This window comes from Oncorhynchus gorbuscha, linkage group LG08, assembly GCF_021184085.1.
Source record: "Oncorhynchus gorbuscha isolate QuinsamMale2020 ecotype Even-year linkage group LG08, OgorEven_v1.0, whole genome shotgun sequence".
Taxonomy (NCBI): domain Eukaryota; kingdom Metazoa; phylum Chordata; class Actinopteri; order Salmoniformes; family Salmonidae; genus Oncorhynchus; species Oncorhynchus gorbuscha.
The window spans coordinates 19,226,235-19,238,969 of record NC_060180.1 but is presented as its reverse complement, the minus strand read 5'-3'; the positions used below and the strand labels follow the sequence as shown (position 1 = coordinate 19,238,969).

The following is a 12,735-nucleotide window of genomic DNA, read 5'->3' as shown; positions in this document are numbered from 1 at the left end:
TAGTCTAGTGATACCTTCAGCCTTGGTTATTAGGACTCTACCTTTTAAAGATAAGTCCCTCTGTAGCCATTGATTTAGTTTCTTCTGGGTTTTTTTAATAAGAGGGTTAAAATTTAGTAAGCCTCTAGACTTCTGATCCTTTGTAATGGTTATGCCTAAATATGTTAGTTCTTCTTTTACTGGAATACCATAATATGAAGGTGTCACACAATCTTTGACAGCCATGAGTTCACATTTCTTAATGTTAAGAAATAGACCAGACGCTTTGGAAAAGGATTGTATCACATTGATCGATATGGGAATTTGGTTAGCGTCTTTCAGAAAAAGTGTAGTATCGTCAGCCAGCTGGCTTATAATAATTTCTTTACCAGCTATGGAAATACCTTGTACAGGACTATTATTTAAAGAATTTGCAAGAAGTTGGGTGATTAATAAAAACAGGTACGGAGAGATAGGACAACCTTGCCTAATTCCTCTCTTTAACTCAAATCTAGGTGAGGTGCCATATTTCAATTTGATAGAGCTGTTACCATTTGCATAGAGAGTCTTAATAGCCTTACAGAAAAAATAGTAGAGCACCCTTCAAAGGGGTCATCTCAGGGGTGACGACAGATGTTCAGGTTGAATACATAAAGATAATTCCTGGTGTTGTTGGTGCTTGAAAAGGCTAACTATGTATGTGAAGCTTGGTTATGTAAGATAGGCTTTAAGAGCTTTCTTTCCATAACCTACAGTAAGAACTGTAAAGGATGTGGCGATGTTTCAAGTATGCTCACATGGACGCATACTGTTTTTGTAGAGAATCATTGTACCATCTAAACCGCTGTGAAATATATTTTCCATAACCAAAAATATTGCATAGTCAGCTGTTTGAAGTTGGTGTGCAAAGTCGAAAGTTAAAGATGCAAAAATGAAACTTCAGAACGGGAAGCATAGAAATAGGACACATGGAACAGATCTTCCGCTTCTTAGACTTGCTTTCAACGGGAATGAAAGATCTATAACTCACATTTATATGTGAATTTGGCAGGTCGCCCAAAAAGTTACATATTGTCACGTTAACGGCCTAAACATTACAAAACGTGCATTTGATCAAATAAGCCTCACATAATTTGACATTCTTAGATAGGTGGGTTTTGTTGCTAAACGTTTAGCAACAAAAACTACGGGCTTAGATGACATGTTTTCAACAAACTATACTGAACAAAAATATAAGCACAACAATATAAATGCAACATATGTCGATCCCATGTTTCATGAGCTGAAATAAAACATCCCAGACATTTTAATTAAAATGTCTTTAAAATTTTGTGCAGAAGTTTGTTAGTGAGAATTTCTCTTTGCCAAGATACTCCATCCACCTGACATGTGTTGCATATCAAGAAGCTGATTAAACAGCATGATCATTACACAAGGTGCACCTTGTGCTGAGGACAATAAAAGGCCACTCTAAACTGTGCAGTTTTGTCACACATCACAATGCCATAGATGTCTCATCCGGCCTCACAACCGCAGACCACGTGTAACCACTTCAACCCAGGACCTCCATATCCGGCTTCTTCACCTACGGGATCGTCTGAGACCAGCCACCTGGACAGCTGATGAAACTGAGGATTATTTCTGTCTGCAATAAAGCCCTTTTGTGGGGAAAAACTCATTCTAATTGTTAGTAAGACAATCATGCAGTACAGTGTACAGCAAGCAGTTTTGCAGTTACACCGGCAGGCAATAAATTAACAAAACCAAAAGCTTACCTTGACTTGGAAGAGTTCCAGTGTTGGATAGCCTTAGCCAGCTAGCTAACATAGCATCCCTCTCTGTTTGAGTTGAGTGTTTGAGTAGGCTAAATTAGCTAGCTGCATTCACTAAGTGAACATGAAACAAATACAACCAAAATAATAGCTAGCTCTCTCTCCCTCTTGCTTCTCCTAAATGTTTGTATAATGAAATTTGTTCAAAACTGTTCAACTACTGTTTTTCTCTTTGAGTCAACTACTCGCCACATTTTATACACTGCAATGCTGGCTAATTGTAGTGTATGCTTTCAGTACTAGATCAATTCTGTGATATTTTAATTGGGTGGACAACATGTCAGTTCATGCTGCTCTGATAGGTTGGAGGACGTCCTCCGGGTAGTCGTCATAATTACTGTGTAATTCTATGGAAGGGGGTGAGAACCATGAGCCTCCTAGGTTTTGTATTTAAGTCAGTGTACCCACAGGAGAATGGAACTAGCTGTCTTCTGGCTACACCATGGTGCTACCCCAGAGTGCTGTTTAGTCTACTGTAGACCTTTATTGCAAAACAATGTGTCCACTGTTCCCCGGACGACAAAGACAGGGATGTAGATTAAGGCAGCCCCCCGCACCCCTCTGATTCAGAGGGGTTAGGTTAAATGCGGAAGACACATTTCAGTTGAAGGCATTCAGTTGTACAACTGACTAGGTATCCCCCTTTCCTTTTCCCTTAATCAATTATTTGGTGACATTCCCCTCTTTTATACCCAGAACAGCCTCAATTCGCAAGGGCATGGGCAAGGGCACAAGGTGTCAAAAGCATTCCACAGGGATGCTGGGCCATGTTGATTCCAATGCTACCCACAGCGGTGTCATGTTGGCTGGATGTTGTTTGGGTGGTGGACTATTCTTAATACATATGTGAAACTGTTGAGCATGAAAAACCCAGCAGTGTTGCAGTTTTTGACACATACTGGTGTGCCTGGCGCCGATCCTACTCAGTTCAAAGGCCCTTACATGTTTGTGTCTTGCTCATTCACCCTTTGAATGACACGGGTACACAATCCATGTTTCAATCGTCTCAAGGATTAAAACTCCCTTCTTTAACCTGTCTCCTCCCCTTCATCTAAACTGATTGAAGTGGATTTAACAAGTGACATCAGTAAGGGATCATAGCTTTCACCTGGATTCACCTGGTCAGTCTACGTCATGGAAAGAGCAGGTGTTCTTAAATGTCTTGTATACTCTGCGTATGTCATACAGTACATTTCCATAATTCTTCCTGCATACGGCTGTGTAAACTCAACTCAGTCTTCAAAGCAAATAAACTTGGTCTTGAATACAACACATGTCTACTTATTTCCTACATTGACAGACTAATCTACTATTTCATTGAAACATGTTTACTTGACAACAAATTAAAGTAGTAGTTACTTCCAAAAACATTTTATGAGTTTCACAAACACTTTATTGATTTCTGATGCAGCTAGAATCATTTAGTCACTTGTCAATACACTTGTAAAAAATATGATATAAATCATCTAATATGAAAGATATGTACAAGAGCAATATACACTACCGTTAAAAAATTTGGGTCACTTACAGTTGAAGTCGGAAGTTTACATACACTTAGGTTGGAGTCATTAAAACATGGTTTTCAACCACTCCACAAATGTCTTGTTAACAAACTATAGCTTTGGCAAGTCCGTTAGGACATCTACTTTGTGCATGACACAAGTAATTTTTCCAACAATTGTTTACAGACAGATTATTTCACTTATAATTTACTGTATCACAATTCCAGTGGGTCAGAAGTTTACATACACTAAGTTGACCGTGCCTTTAAACAGCTTGGAAAATTCCTAAAAATTATGTAATGGCTTTAGAAGATTCTGATAGGCTAATTGACATCATTTGAGTCAATTGGAGGTGTACCTGTGGATGTATTTCAAGGCCTACCTTCAAACTCAGTGCCTCTTTGCTTGACATCATGGGAAAATCAAAGAAATCAGCCAAGACCTCAGAAAAAAATTGTAGACCGCAAGTCTGGTTCATCCTTGGGAGCAATTTCCAAATGACTGAAGGTACCACGTTCATCTATACACACAATAGTATGTGTATAAACACCACAGGACCACGCAGCTGTAATACCGCTCAGGAAGGAGACGCGTTCTGTCTCCTAGAGATTAACGTACTTTGGTGCAAAAAGTGCAAATCAATCCCAGAACAACAGCAAAGGACCTTGTGAAGATGCTGGAGGAAACAGGTACAAAAGTATCTATATCCACAGTAAAACAAGTCCTATATCGACATAACCTGAAAGGCCACTCAGCAAGGAAGCAGCCACTGCTCAAAAACCACCATAAAAAAATCCAGACTACGGTTTGCAACTGCACATGGGGACAAAGATCGTACTTTTTGGAGAAATGTCCTCTGGTCTGATGAAACAAAAATAGAACTGTTTGTTCATAATGACCATTGTTATGTTTGGAGGAAAAAGGGGGAGGCTTGCAAGCCGAAGAACACCATCCCAACCCTGAAGCACGGTGGTGGCAACATCATGTTGTGGGGATGCTTTGCTGCAGGAGGGACTGGTGCACTTCACAAAATAGATGGCATCATGAGCCAGGACAATTATGTGGATATATTGAAGCAACATCTCAAGACATCAGTCATGAAGTTAAAGCTTGGTCACAAATGGGTCTTCCAAATGGACAATGACGCCAAACATACTTCCAAAGTTGTGGCAAAATGGGAGTGGCCATCACAAAGACCTCAATCCCATAGAAAATTTGTGGGCAGAACTGAAAAAACATGTGCGAGCAAGGAGGCCTACAAACCTGACTCAGTCACACCTGCTCTGCCAGGAGAAATGGGCCAAAATTCACCCAACTTATTGTGGGAAGCTTGCGTAAGTCTACCCGAAAAGTTTGACCCAAGTTAAACAATTTAAAGGCAATGCCACCTAATACTAATTGAGTGTATGTAAACTTCTGATCCACTGGGAATGTGATGAAAGAAATAAAAGCTGAAATGAATCATCACTCTACTATTATTCTGACATTTCACATTCTTAAAAAAAAGTGGTGGTCCTAACTGACTTAAGAGAGGAAATTTTTACTTGGATTAAATGTCAAAAATTGTGAAAAACTTGAGTTTAAATGTATTTGGCTATGGTGTATGTAAACTTCCGACTTCAACTGTACATCTGCATCAGATAAAATGCCTGATACTAGTTCTCATACTACAGCTACCCTTTATGAAAATGTTATGGATATGAAGAACCATATCCGAGGAAAATGCCACATACAATACCAGTCAAAAGTTTGGACACACCCACTCATTCAAGGGTTTTTCTTTAATTGTACTATTTTCTACATTGTAGAATAATAGTGAAGACATCAAAACTATGAAATAACACACATGGAATAATGTAGTATGAAAAAAAGTGTTAAACAAATCAAAATATATTTTATATTTGAGATTCTTCAAAGTAGCCACCCTTTTCCTTGATGACAGCTTTGCACACTCTTGGCATTCTCTCAACCAGCTTCATGAGTTAGTCACCTGGAATACATTTCAATTAACAGGTGTGCCTTGTCAAAAGTTAATTTGTGGAATTTTTGTCCTTCTTAGTGCATTTTAGCTGTGTTGTGTTGTGCTATGGTAGGGGTGGTATACAGAATAGCCCTATTTGGTAAAATACCATATTATGGCAAGAACAGCTCAAATAAGCAAAGCGAAATGACAGTCCATCATTACTTTAAGACATGAAGGTCAATCTGGAAAATTTCAAGAACTTTGAGTTTCTTCAAGTGCAGTCGCAGAAACCATCAAGCTCTATGATGAAACTGGCTCTCGTGAGGACTGCCACAATCAGGCCTTCATGGTCGAGTTGCTGCAAAGTAACCACTACTAAAGGACTCCAATGAAAAGAGACTTGCTCGGGCCAAGAAACACGAGCAATGGACATTAGACCGGTAGAAATCTGTCCTTTGGTCTGATGAGTCCAAATTTGAGATTTTTGGTTCCAACTGCTGTGTCTTTGTGAGACGCAGAGTAGGTGAACAGATGATCTCATGTGTGGTTCACATCGTAAAGCATGGACGAGGAAGTGTGATGGTGCTTTGCTGGTGACACTGATTTATTTAGAATTCAAGGCACACTTAACCAGCATGGCTACCACAGTTTTCTGCAGTGACACACCATCCCATCTGGTTTGCGCTTAGTGGGACTATCATTTGTTTTTCAACAGGACAGTGACCCAACACACCTCCAGGCAGTGTAAGGGCGATTTGACCAAGAAGTGATGGAGTGCTGCATCAGATGACTTGGCCTCCACAAGCACCCAACCTCAACCCAATTGAGATGGTTTGGGATGAGTTGAACCACAGAGTGAAGGAAAAACAGCCAACAAGTGCTCAGCATATGTGGGAACTCCTTCAAGAATGTGGTAAAAGCATTCCAGATTAAGCTGATTGAGAGAATGCCAAGTGTACAACGCTGTCTTTGGTAAAGACGGGATACTTGAAGAATCAAAAATATATTTTGATTTGTTTAACACTTTTTTGGTTACTACATGTGTTATGTCATAGTTGAGTTCTTCACTATTATTCTTCAATAAAAGAAAAGCCTTTGAATGAGTAAATGTCCAAACTTCTGAATGGTACTATATGTTCCTCATTTGGATCGTGCTTTGTCACAATGCAGTCAGGAATTAGCACATTTTAATTACAGTAAATAAAGTTATACAAAACTAAACACAACGATATCTGGATATGTTAACTTCTTTTAATGCTTCATTTGTAACAGTAATGTGTGTAACAACCCATACAGTTAACCCCAAATAGGCCAATTTACAAGATTTGTCTTAATACATACAATAATGCAATCTACACTTTTGAAGTACATGAATTTTACAGTACACTCATTTCTAAACTGAGACGCAGTCTCAAATTAAGCCACTAGATAAGTGTTTCCTGCCCAGTGCATTTATAATACACACTTGAGTCCACTCAGTTGTGAACTGCATTACCCAGTATGCCTCAAAAGTTTCATGCCACAAGTAGTGGTCACTAACTAATTTCCAGCCGCAATATGGGCTCACAAGCTAGCCTCACAAAAAATGAAAACCTTTTCACTCCACTTCGATACAGCTACGACCAGAAGTTACTTTTTCGTAGCAGGTTAAGAGAACTTACGCAGGTTAGGATAATTAAGGTAGCATGTTAGGACAATGAGGTTAAGGGTAGGGGGTATAGCAAAAATGTCCTAATCGGCTACGAAGAACAATACCGGTCGTAGCTGTATCAAAGTGGTATGAAAAGAGTGTCCCCAAACCTCACGAGGCAAAAGAGAACAGTGAGTGCAAAAATATCTTAAAATGGGATGGGTGATGTTGTGCAAGAGAAATGTACTTTTTGTAGCAATTATGGAGTAAACTAAGACTTAAAATCCTTGTCACTTTGTTGAACTCCTTTCACAATTTCTTTAGTAGGGCTTCAAACATCATTGGTAAACCTCAACTGTAGTTTTTTGGCAAATCTGAATGCTTCTTAAACAGATTCATCTTGGTGTTACATAGGACTCAACTTTTTTGGTGTACAAAGATAGCATAACAATGAGTTCAATATACAGATGCTGACCTAGATGACAACTGCAAATGACACACTGGAGTGGAGACATTGTGCCAAATTTACCTTTGACTACTAAGACAGAACCACCAGTCTGGTCAATTGATTCAGGTGGCAATTTCAACTCCTTACATAAAGCTTTGATTCATCTTCCCCAAAGAGAGCAGATACTTGACTGCATACAATTCCCCTTTTACACAGACTAGTATAAACATGGGGTTAGTATTTGAGCTAGCATAATTTCAGCCATTTGATCGATGAAAGTAATTTCAAAAACATAGTCAATGGTGGAGCAAAATTACTGTAGCACTGAAGGAAAAATTATCTCTGAAAAGTATAAGTCTTGTGGGCTCCTATAGCAGTCCTTCCATTGCCTAATGTAAAGAGTCCCTTTCCTCCATTTCCCAGGCACCATGGCTTTAGAGACGCTACCTCGGCTGCATGATCAATCTACACATTAGCCTGCCTGTCTTCAACTCAACAGGGCGTGCTAAAGACAGCATATGTTCATGTGGAACACAGGAATGCATTTCAAATCAACGGCGTTTTCCTTTCCCTAACTGAACACTTACAACAGGAACCCCTCAAAAAACCTCTCCATTGCATTATGTGAAATCTCACAAACCAGACTAAAATAGACAATTTGCTCTGGGCAAGATGATATTTTTTGGGGAGAGTTAACTTAAGTAGTATTAAAAATAAAGAATAACTTCCTTAAAAAAGAAAAAAAAAAAAAACATTTTATTGCACCATATGTTCAATGGGAAGGGCAAGTAAATGTAATATCCCCCCCAAGGCAGGAATCAAATCCTTTTTTAAAGGGATGGTGTAAGATTTATGTCCCTGCGTGCAGTTTGAAGTTAAAGATAGCTTCTCGAGCCATTGCAAAGTAGCGTTAGCGTAATGACGAAGTCTAACAGAACAGCTAGCTTGTAAACTACCTTAAAACTGCACGCACACAAAAATGGTAATTGCCAAAATCTCACAATCTACTAATTTAGCCGGTCTCAGAAAATAAAGAAATAAGATGGTATCCCTATCAGGGGACAGTAAAGGGTCAACATTGAGCAAGGATATTTTGAAGCAATCCAACCTGGCAAAGACAGAACAAAACAATTAGAATCTTAAACTAAAAAATGTTATTGGAGTCAACCAAATTGGTTCAGAGGCAGAACACCCCCACGAAGTGATCTCGTCTAGACAATATTTTCAATGCATTTTCCCCACCCAAAGTCAACCTCTACAGTGGTTATTCAATGCACATTAGAAAACTCTGATTACTTCTCATCTTCACAGCAAAGACTCTTTCCTGACTAGGAGCCAAAACCCTAATGTGGATTGATTTTTGTTGATGGACAAGCAAGAGTGAACACAAAGATTGAGTGTTTTAGACTTTAACCTAACCCTCACCCTTTAACTAATGTGCAAATTCTTAGTGGCTTTAGAGTCAGTGGTTAAACTGTGGAGACTACAAGCACTCTTGCCCAAATATGCTGGTCTAATCAGCATAAAACATGTCCATGGTTGTTTGTGTGAATTTGAGAGGGCAATGACAAGGGGGATACAATTACCAGGGACACAGTGACTCTGGACTTCTTTACCATGACCCCGCTTTCTTAAAGACATTCCAAACAATAAGAATTAAAATCATGTCACAGGACATGGGAGGGCCAATCAGACTGAACCCCAAATCACATTGAGCGTCCTATTTCTTGCTACGCAGACGTTTGGACTGACGCAGGAGGTCTGAGCTCTTCCTGGTGCGTTTCAGCGGCGGGCTGCCCTCCATCTCCACCGCTGCGGCCATGGCACTGGCTGCCGTGGTGACAGCAGCAGAAGACGTGGCGACGGCAGCTGAGCCTGTTGAGGAAGAAGCCGAGGAGGTGGAGGCTATGGCTGGCCTGCCCCCTCCCCCCACCGTACTGTCCATCAGTTCCCTGAGCTTGTGCTCCAGCTCAGCCAGCCGGGCATTCTGCTCACCGATAACCTGAGTCTGCTCCAGCAGCTTCTGCTCCTGGTCCTGCAGCTGCTTCTGCTGCTCCAGCTGCTTGACGCGCACCTCTTGCATCTCCCGCCGCAGCGCAGTCATGGACACCCCATTCACCTTCACCTGCTGTTGCACCTTGGTCATCTCAGAGCGTGACGGCGTGTTCTTGGCCAGCAGGGACATGGTGGTCAGGGAGGTAGAGGGGCCGGCCACTGAAGGTAGGCAGAGAGAACTATGATCTTAGGTACAATCTTAAAATGGGTAGCCAAGCTATACAATAAAGATATGAATAAAATTAACATGACTAAGTTACATGGGCGTCAATACATTACAGGACCTTTATTGGCCATGAAGGGTCAGTGTAGTTGTCCATTACCTGGGGCAGATCCGATGAGGCGCCCTGACAGGTCGGCCCCAGGAAGCCTCTTCTTCAGGATGGGGACAATCTTTTCATCAAAGTACTCCATGGCCATGGAAGAGATGTCCCGCAGCTCCTGCAGCACCTCGTGAGCTCGCTGGGGAGCGCGTGTAGAGTTCACATAGCGCAGCACACGGTAGATCTCATCAATCACCTTAGGGAAAGACAGTCACATGCTGGGAACCTTATACAATTTATCCTAAACCTCATTTGGCTTAGAATGTTACAAATTTGTGTGTTATGTTGTTGAGGCTAAGACTTTGCAAGTTTGAGGAAGTAGCTAGTATCATCATATTGGGATAGAACTGGTCTTCTACTTAAAATTTAGATTCTGCTTTCATCATTTACCCAGACCAGATTATTTCCCTAAACTATCGTCAATCTAAGAGCAGGAGTGCCATCTTGTGGCCAAATAGAGCTAAAGCTGGTTGACAATTTAAAAAAATTAAGAATACCACAAAAATACCTGAAATTAACATTTCCTTCTACTAGTTGGCATATATTGTGCCAGATAGATAGTGACTGGTAGGTTACAGAGGATGTAACTAGGTACCTTGCCAGGGATGAAGCAGCAGAGATTTGAGTCCACATATTTCATGAAGGTCATGTTGAGTAGGGAGAGGCGCGTTTCTACAGCAGCCAGGATGTCAGCATGACGGGCCAGTGAGTGGTTCCTCCGCTCTGACTCCCGCCTGCCACAACACAAAACTCACTAAATATACACACGGGACCAGATAGAGACCTTCATGATCCAAGTAACCTTTATGTGTCAATGATCAGTTTCCAAAGATCATCCAACAGTGAAGATAATGAATGATTTGGAATAAAAGAATGAGGTGAAGCAATTCAACAAAAACATACAGTAAATGCGTTTTAGCTTCGAGGCATGAGGTAATCACTTCTGTAATACACTGGTGCCTCTGACAATGGGGTGAGTAGCACATTTAAATGGGCCGTTTGTCCCCAGCACAAGGTGCACCTGTGTAATGATCATGCTGTTTAATCAGCTTCTTGATATGCAAGGTGGATGGATTCTCTTGGCTAATGAGAAATGCTTACTAACATAATATAAACAAAGGTGTGCACAAAATTAAAGAGAAATAAGCTTTCTCCATATGGAACATTTCTGGGATTTTTTTTATTTCAGCTCATGAACCACAGGACATGTTGAGTTTCTATTTTTGTTCAGTGTATTTATTATTTAATTATCCCAAAATAATCCTCTTGTTACCAGGATAGAAACACATGGGCCTGGCTTAAAGTTACAGATTTCACAAATGTGCTTTATACCAATCTGTGGTTCCTACAGAGGTCAAACCATTCAGCACTCCTGGTTTCATTGCCTCTACGCAGTAGGCCCATTAAATGATTTGCTTCAGGACATAGGCCAAGCTATAAAAACCACCTGTATTCAAGTAGCATTCTATATAATCCCCTCCCTCCAATGGTGTTGATACTGACCTTGGCAGCTGGGCTTTGACCTGCCTCTGGCACAGGCTGTGGTAGCGCTCCACCTTGAGGAAGCCTTGGTTCAGCATGCGCTGACAGATCATGTCCATGCGCTTGCATACCTGGGAAAATAACAGGGGCGGGAAGGTATGTTTGAATTAGTGGCTATTGGGACTCGTCTTTTACAACACCTCCAACCTCTCCATGCCCTTGCATGACACTTACTGCCCGTGATGCTCAAACAAAGTGGCCAGATCAAAAGCATGGAACTTAAAAATAGCCTACTTCTCCACACAGATATAACTCCAACATCCATCGAGTTCTCTGGCTTCCCTGGAAAATGTACTATTTTGATATCACATTGAAATTCCTTGAAAGTGATATCAAAATGTTAAATTGGGCTCTTGTACCACTTTCTTTCAGATGCAAGTAAATTAAAGGAAATACTTGATTCACTCGGGATAGCAGAAATGCCAACTTCAAAATGTGTAGCTAACTAACGTTACAGTTACTGTAGTCATACAGAATACACTTTTCCAAAATCTAAAAACATACTAGTGCTAGCTAGGTAACGTTAAAACATTTAGTAAGATGAAAACAAATACCAATACAGTTCATTAGACAATATTATACCCATGTTAATATGCATTTGGCAAGTTTGCCACGAGTTCCATCCAGGAGACCCCTACTAGCGCGCTATAGCAACCTGAAATGGAACAGGTGTGTTGTTGACAAAGCTGGTGCAAATAAACTTAGCTTAGCACGTTCGGCACCATATTATTATTCAGAGTGGGGAAGATAATTTTGTTCAAACATATAAGCAGTGAATCAATGCATTTTACGACTTAACTAGGGAAGGAACTTATTAGCTATCTAATAACCTCACTTGCTACTCACACTAGCTACATAACGATAGCCGACAACGTCTCTGACATAGCTAGCAACAACTAGATTAGCCAGACGCCGCATTGCCATTTGCTTCGTGGTTTGTTTTTGTTCCCTCTCACCAAGCGTATGAGGCTGATTTCGTCGTAAGACAGGAAATTGAAAACCATCTCAATCGCCACAATGGGAAGTCCTAATAGCGGGTTGTTCTGGTGTGGTTGATCCGGAGGTGGTGTAGACAATCTCGGTAACACCGAGTCGCAATCCAGGGCTTCAAAACCTCGCTCTACTCCTTCTACAACGGCAGCCATCTTAATTTGCTACGGATAGGGGAAATGACGTTTTATAGGGAACGTATAGGGAACGTTCTCTCTCTGAACTGTGCTCGAAGAAAGTCTTGCAATATTGTACACAACCATTTCAATTCACTTGAGCAAAGAAAGGAGCAGTCTATGTCGCTGCTGTCGTCCGTGCAAGGAGCTGTGTCCAGCGCTAGGCCTGGTTTCCCAAAGGCATGTTAAGGCTAAATTCATCATTACATCTCCGAGTTGTTTCCCAAAACCATCTTTATTAACGTTGCACTTGAAAAAGCTTGTAACAATGCAACGATGCACACCTGCAACAGCG

The 12,735-nt window shown here is 40.8% G+C and overlaps 1 protein-coding gene across 1 annotated transcript; it reads right to left on the bottom strand.

The window, feature by feature from the left end:
• Positions 1-6,507: 6,507 nt before the first annotated feature.
• On the bottom strand, positions 6,508-12,446 carry LOC124041285 (F-box only protein 28-like). The gene is made up of 5 exons (XM_046358695.1): positions 12,231-12,446; positions 11,236-11,345; positions 10,328-10,466; positions 9,733-9,928; positions 6,508-9,568 (listed from the first exon to the last, which is right to left on the bottom strand). The coding sequence occupies exons 1-5, from the start codon at positions 12,417-12,419 to the stop codon at positions 9,075-9,077; spliced, it is 1,128 nt and encodes a 375-aa protein (XP_046214651.1). The 5' UTR covers positions 12,420-12,446; the 3' UTR covers positions 6,508-9,074.
• Between the last annotated feature and the right edge of the window lie 289 nt (positions 12,447-12,735).

Excerpts from the sequence above, each read along its gene's own strand:
- LOC124041285 (XM_046358695.1), bottom strand. The coding sequence starts at position 12,419 with ATGGCTGCCGTTGTAGAAGGAGTAGAGCGAGGTTTTGAAGCCCTGGAT. Across the intron at positions 9,929-10,327 it reads GCTGCTTCATCCCTGGCAAG|GTGATTGATGAGATCTACCG; the intron begins GTACCTAGTTAC and ends TCTTTCCCTAAG. Across the intron at positions 9,569-9,732 it reads CCTCATCGGATCTGCCCCAG|TGGCCGGCCCCTCTACCTCC; the intron begins GTAATGGACAAC and ends GCCTACCTTCAG.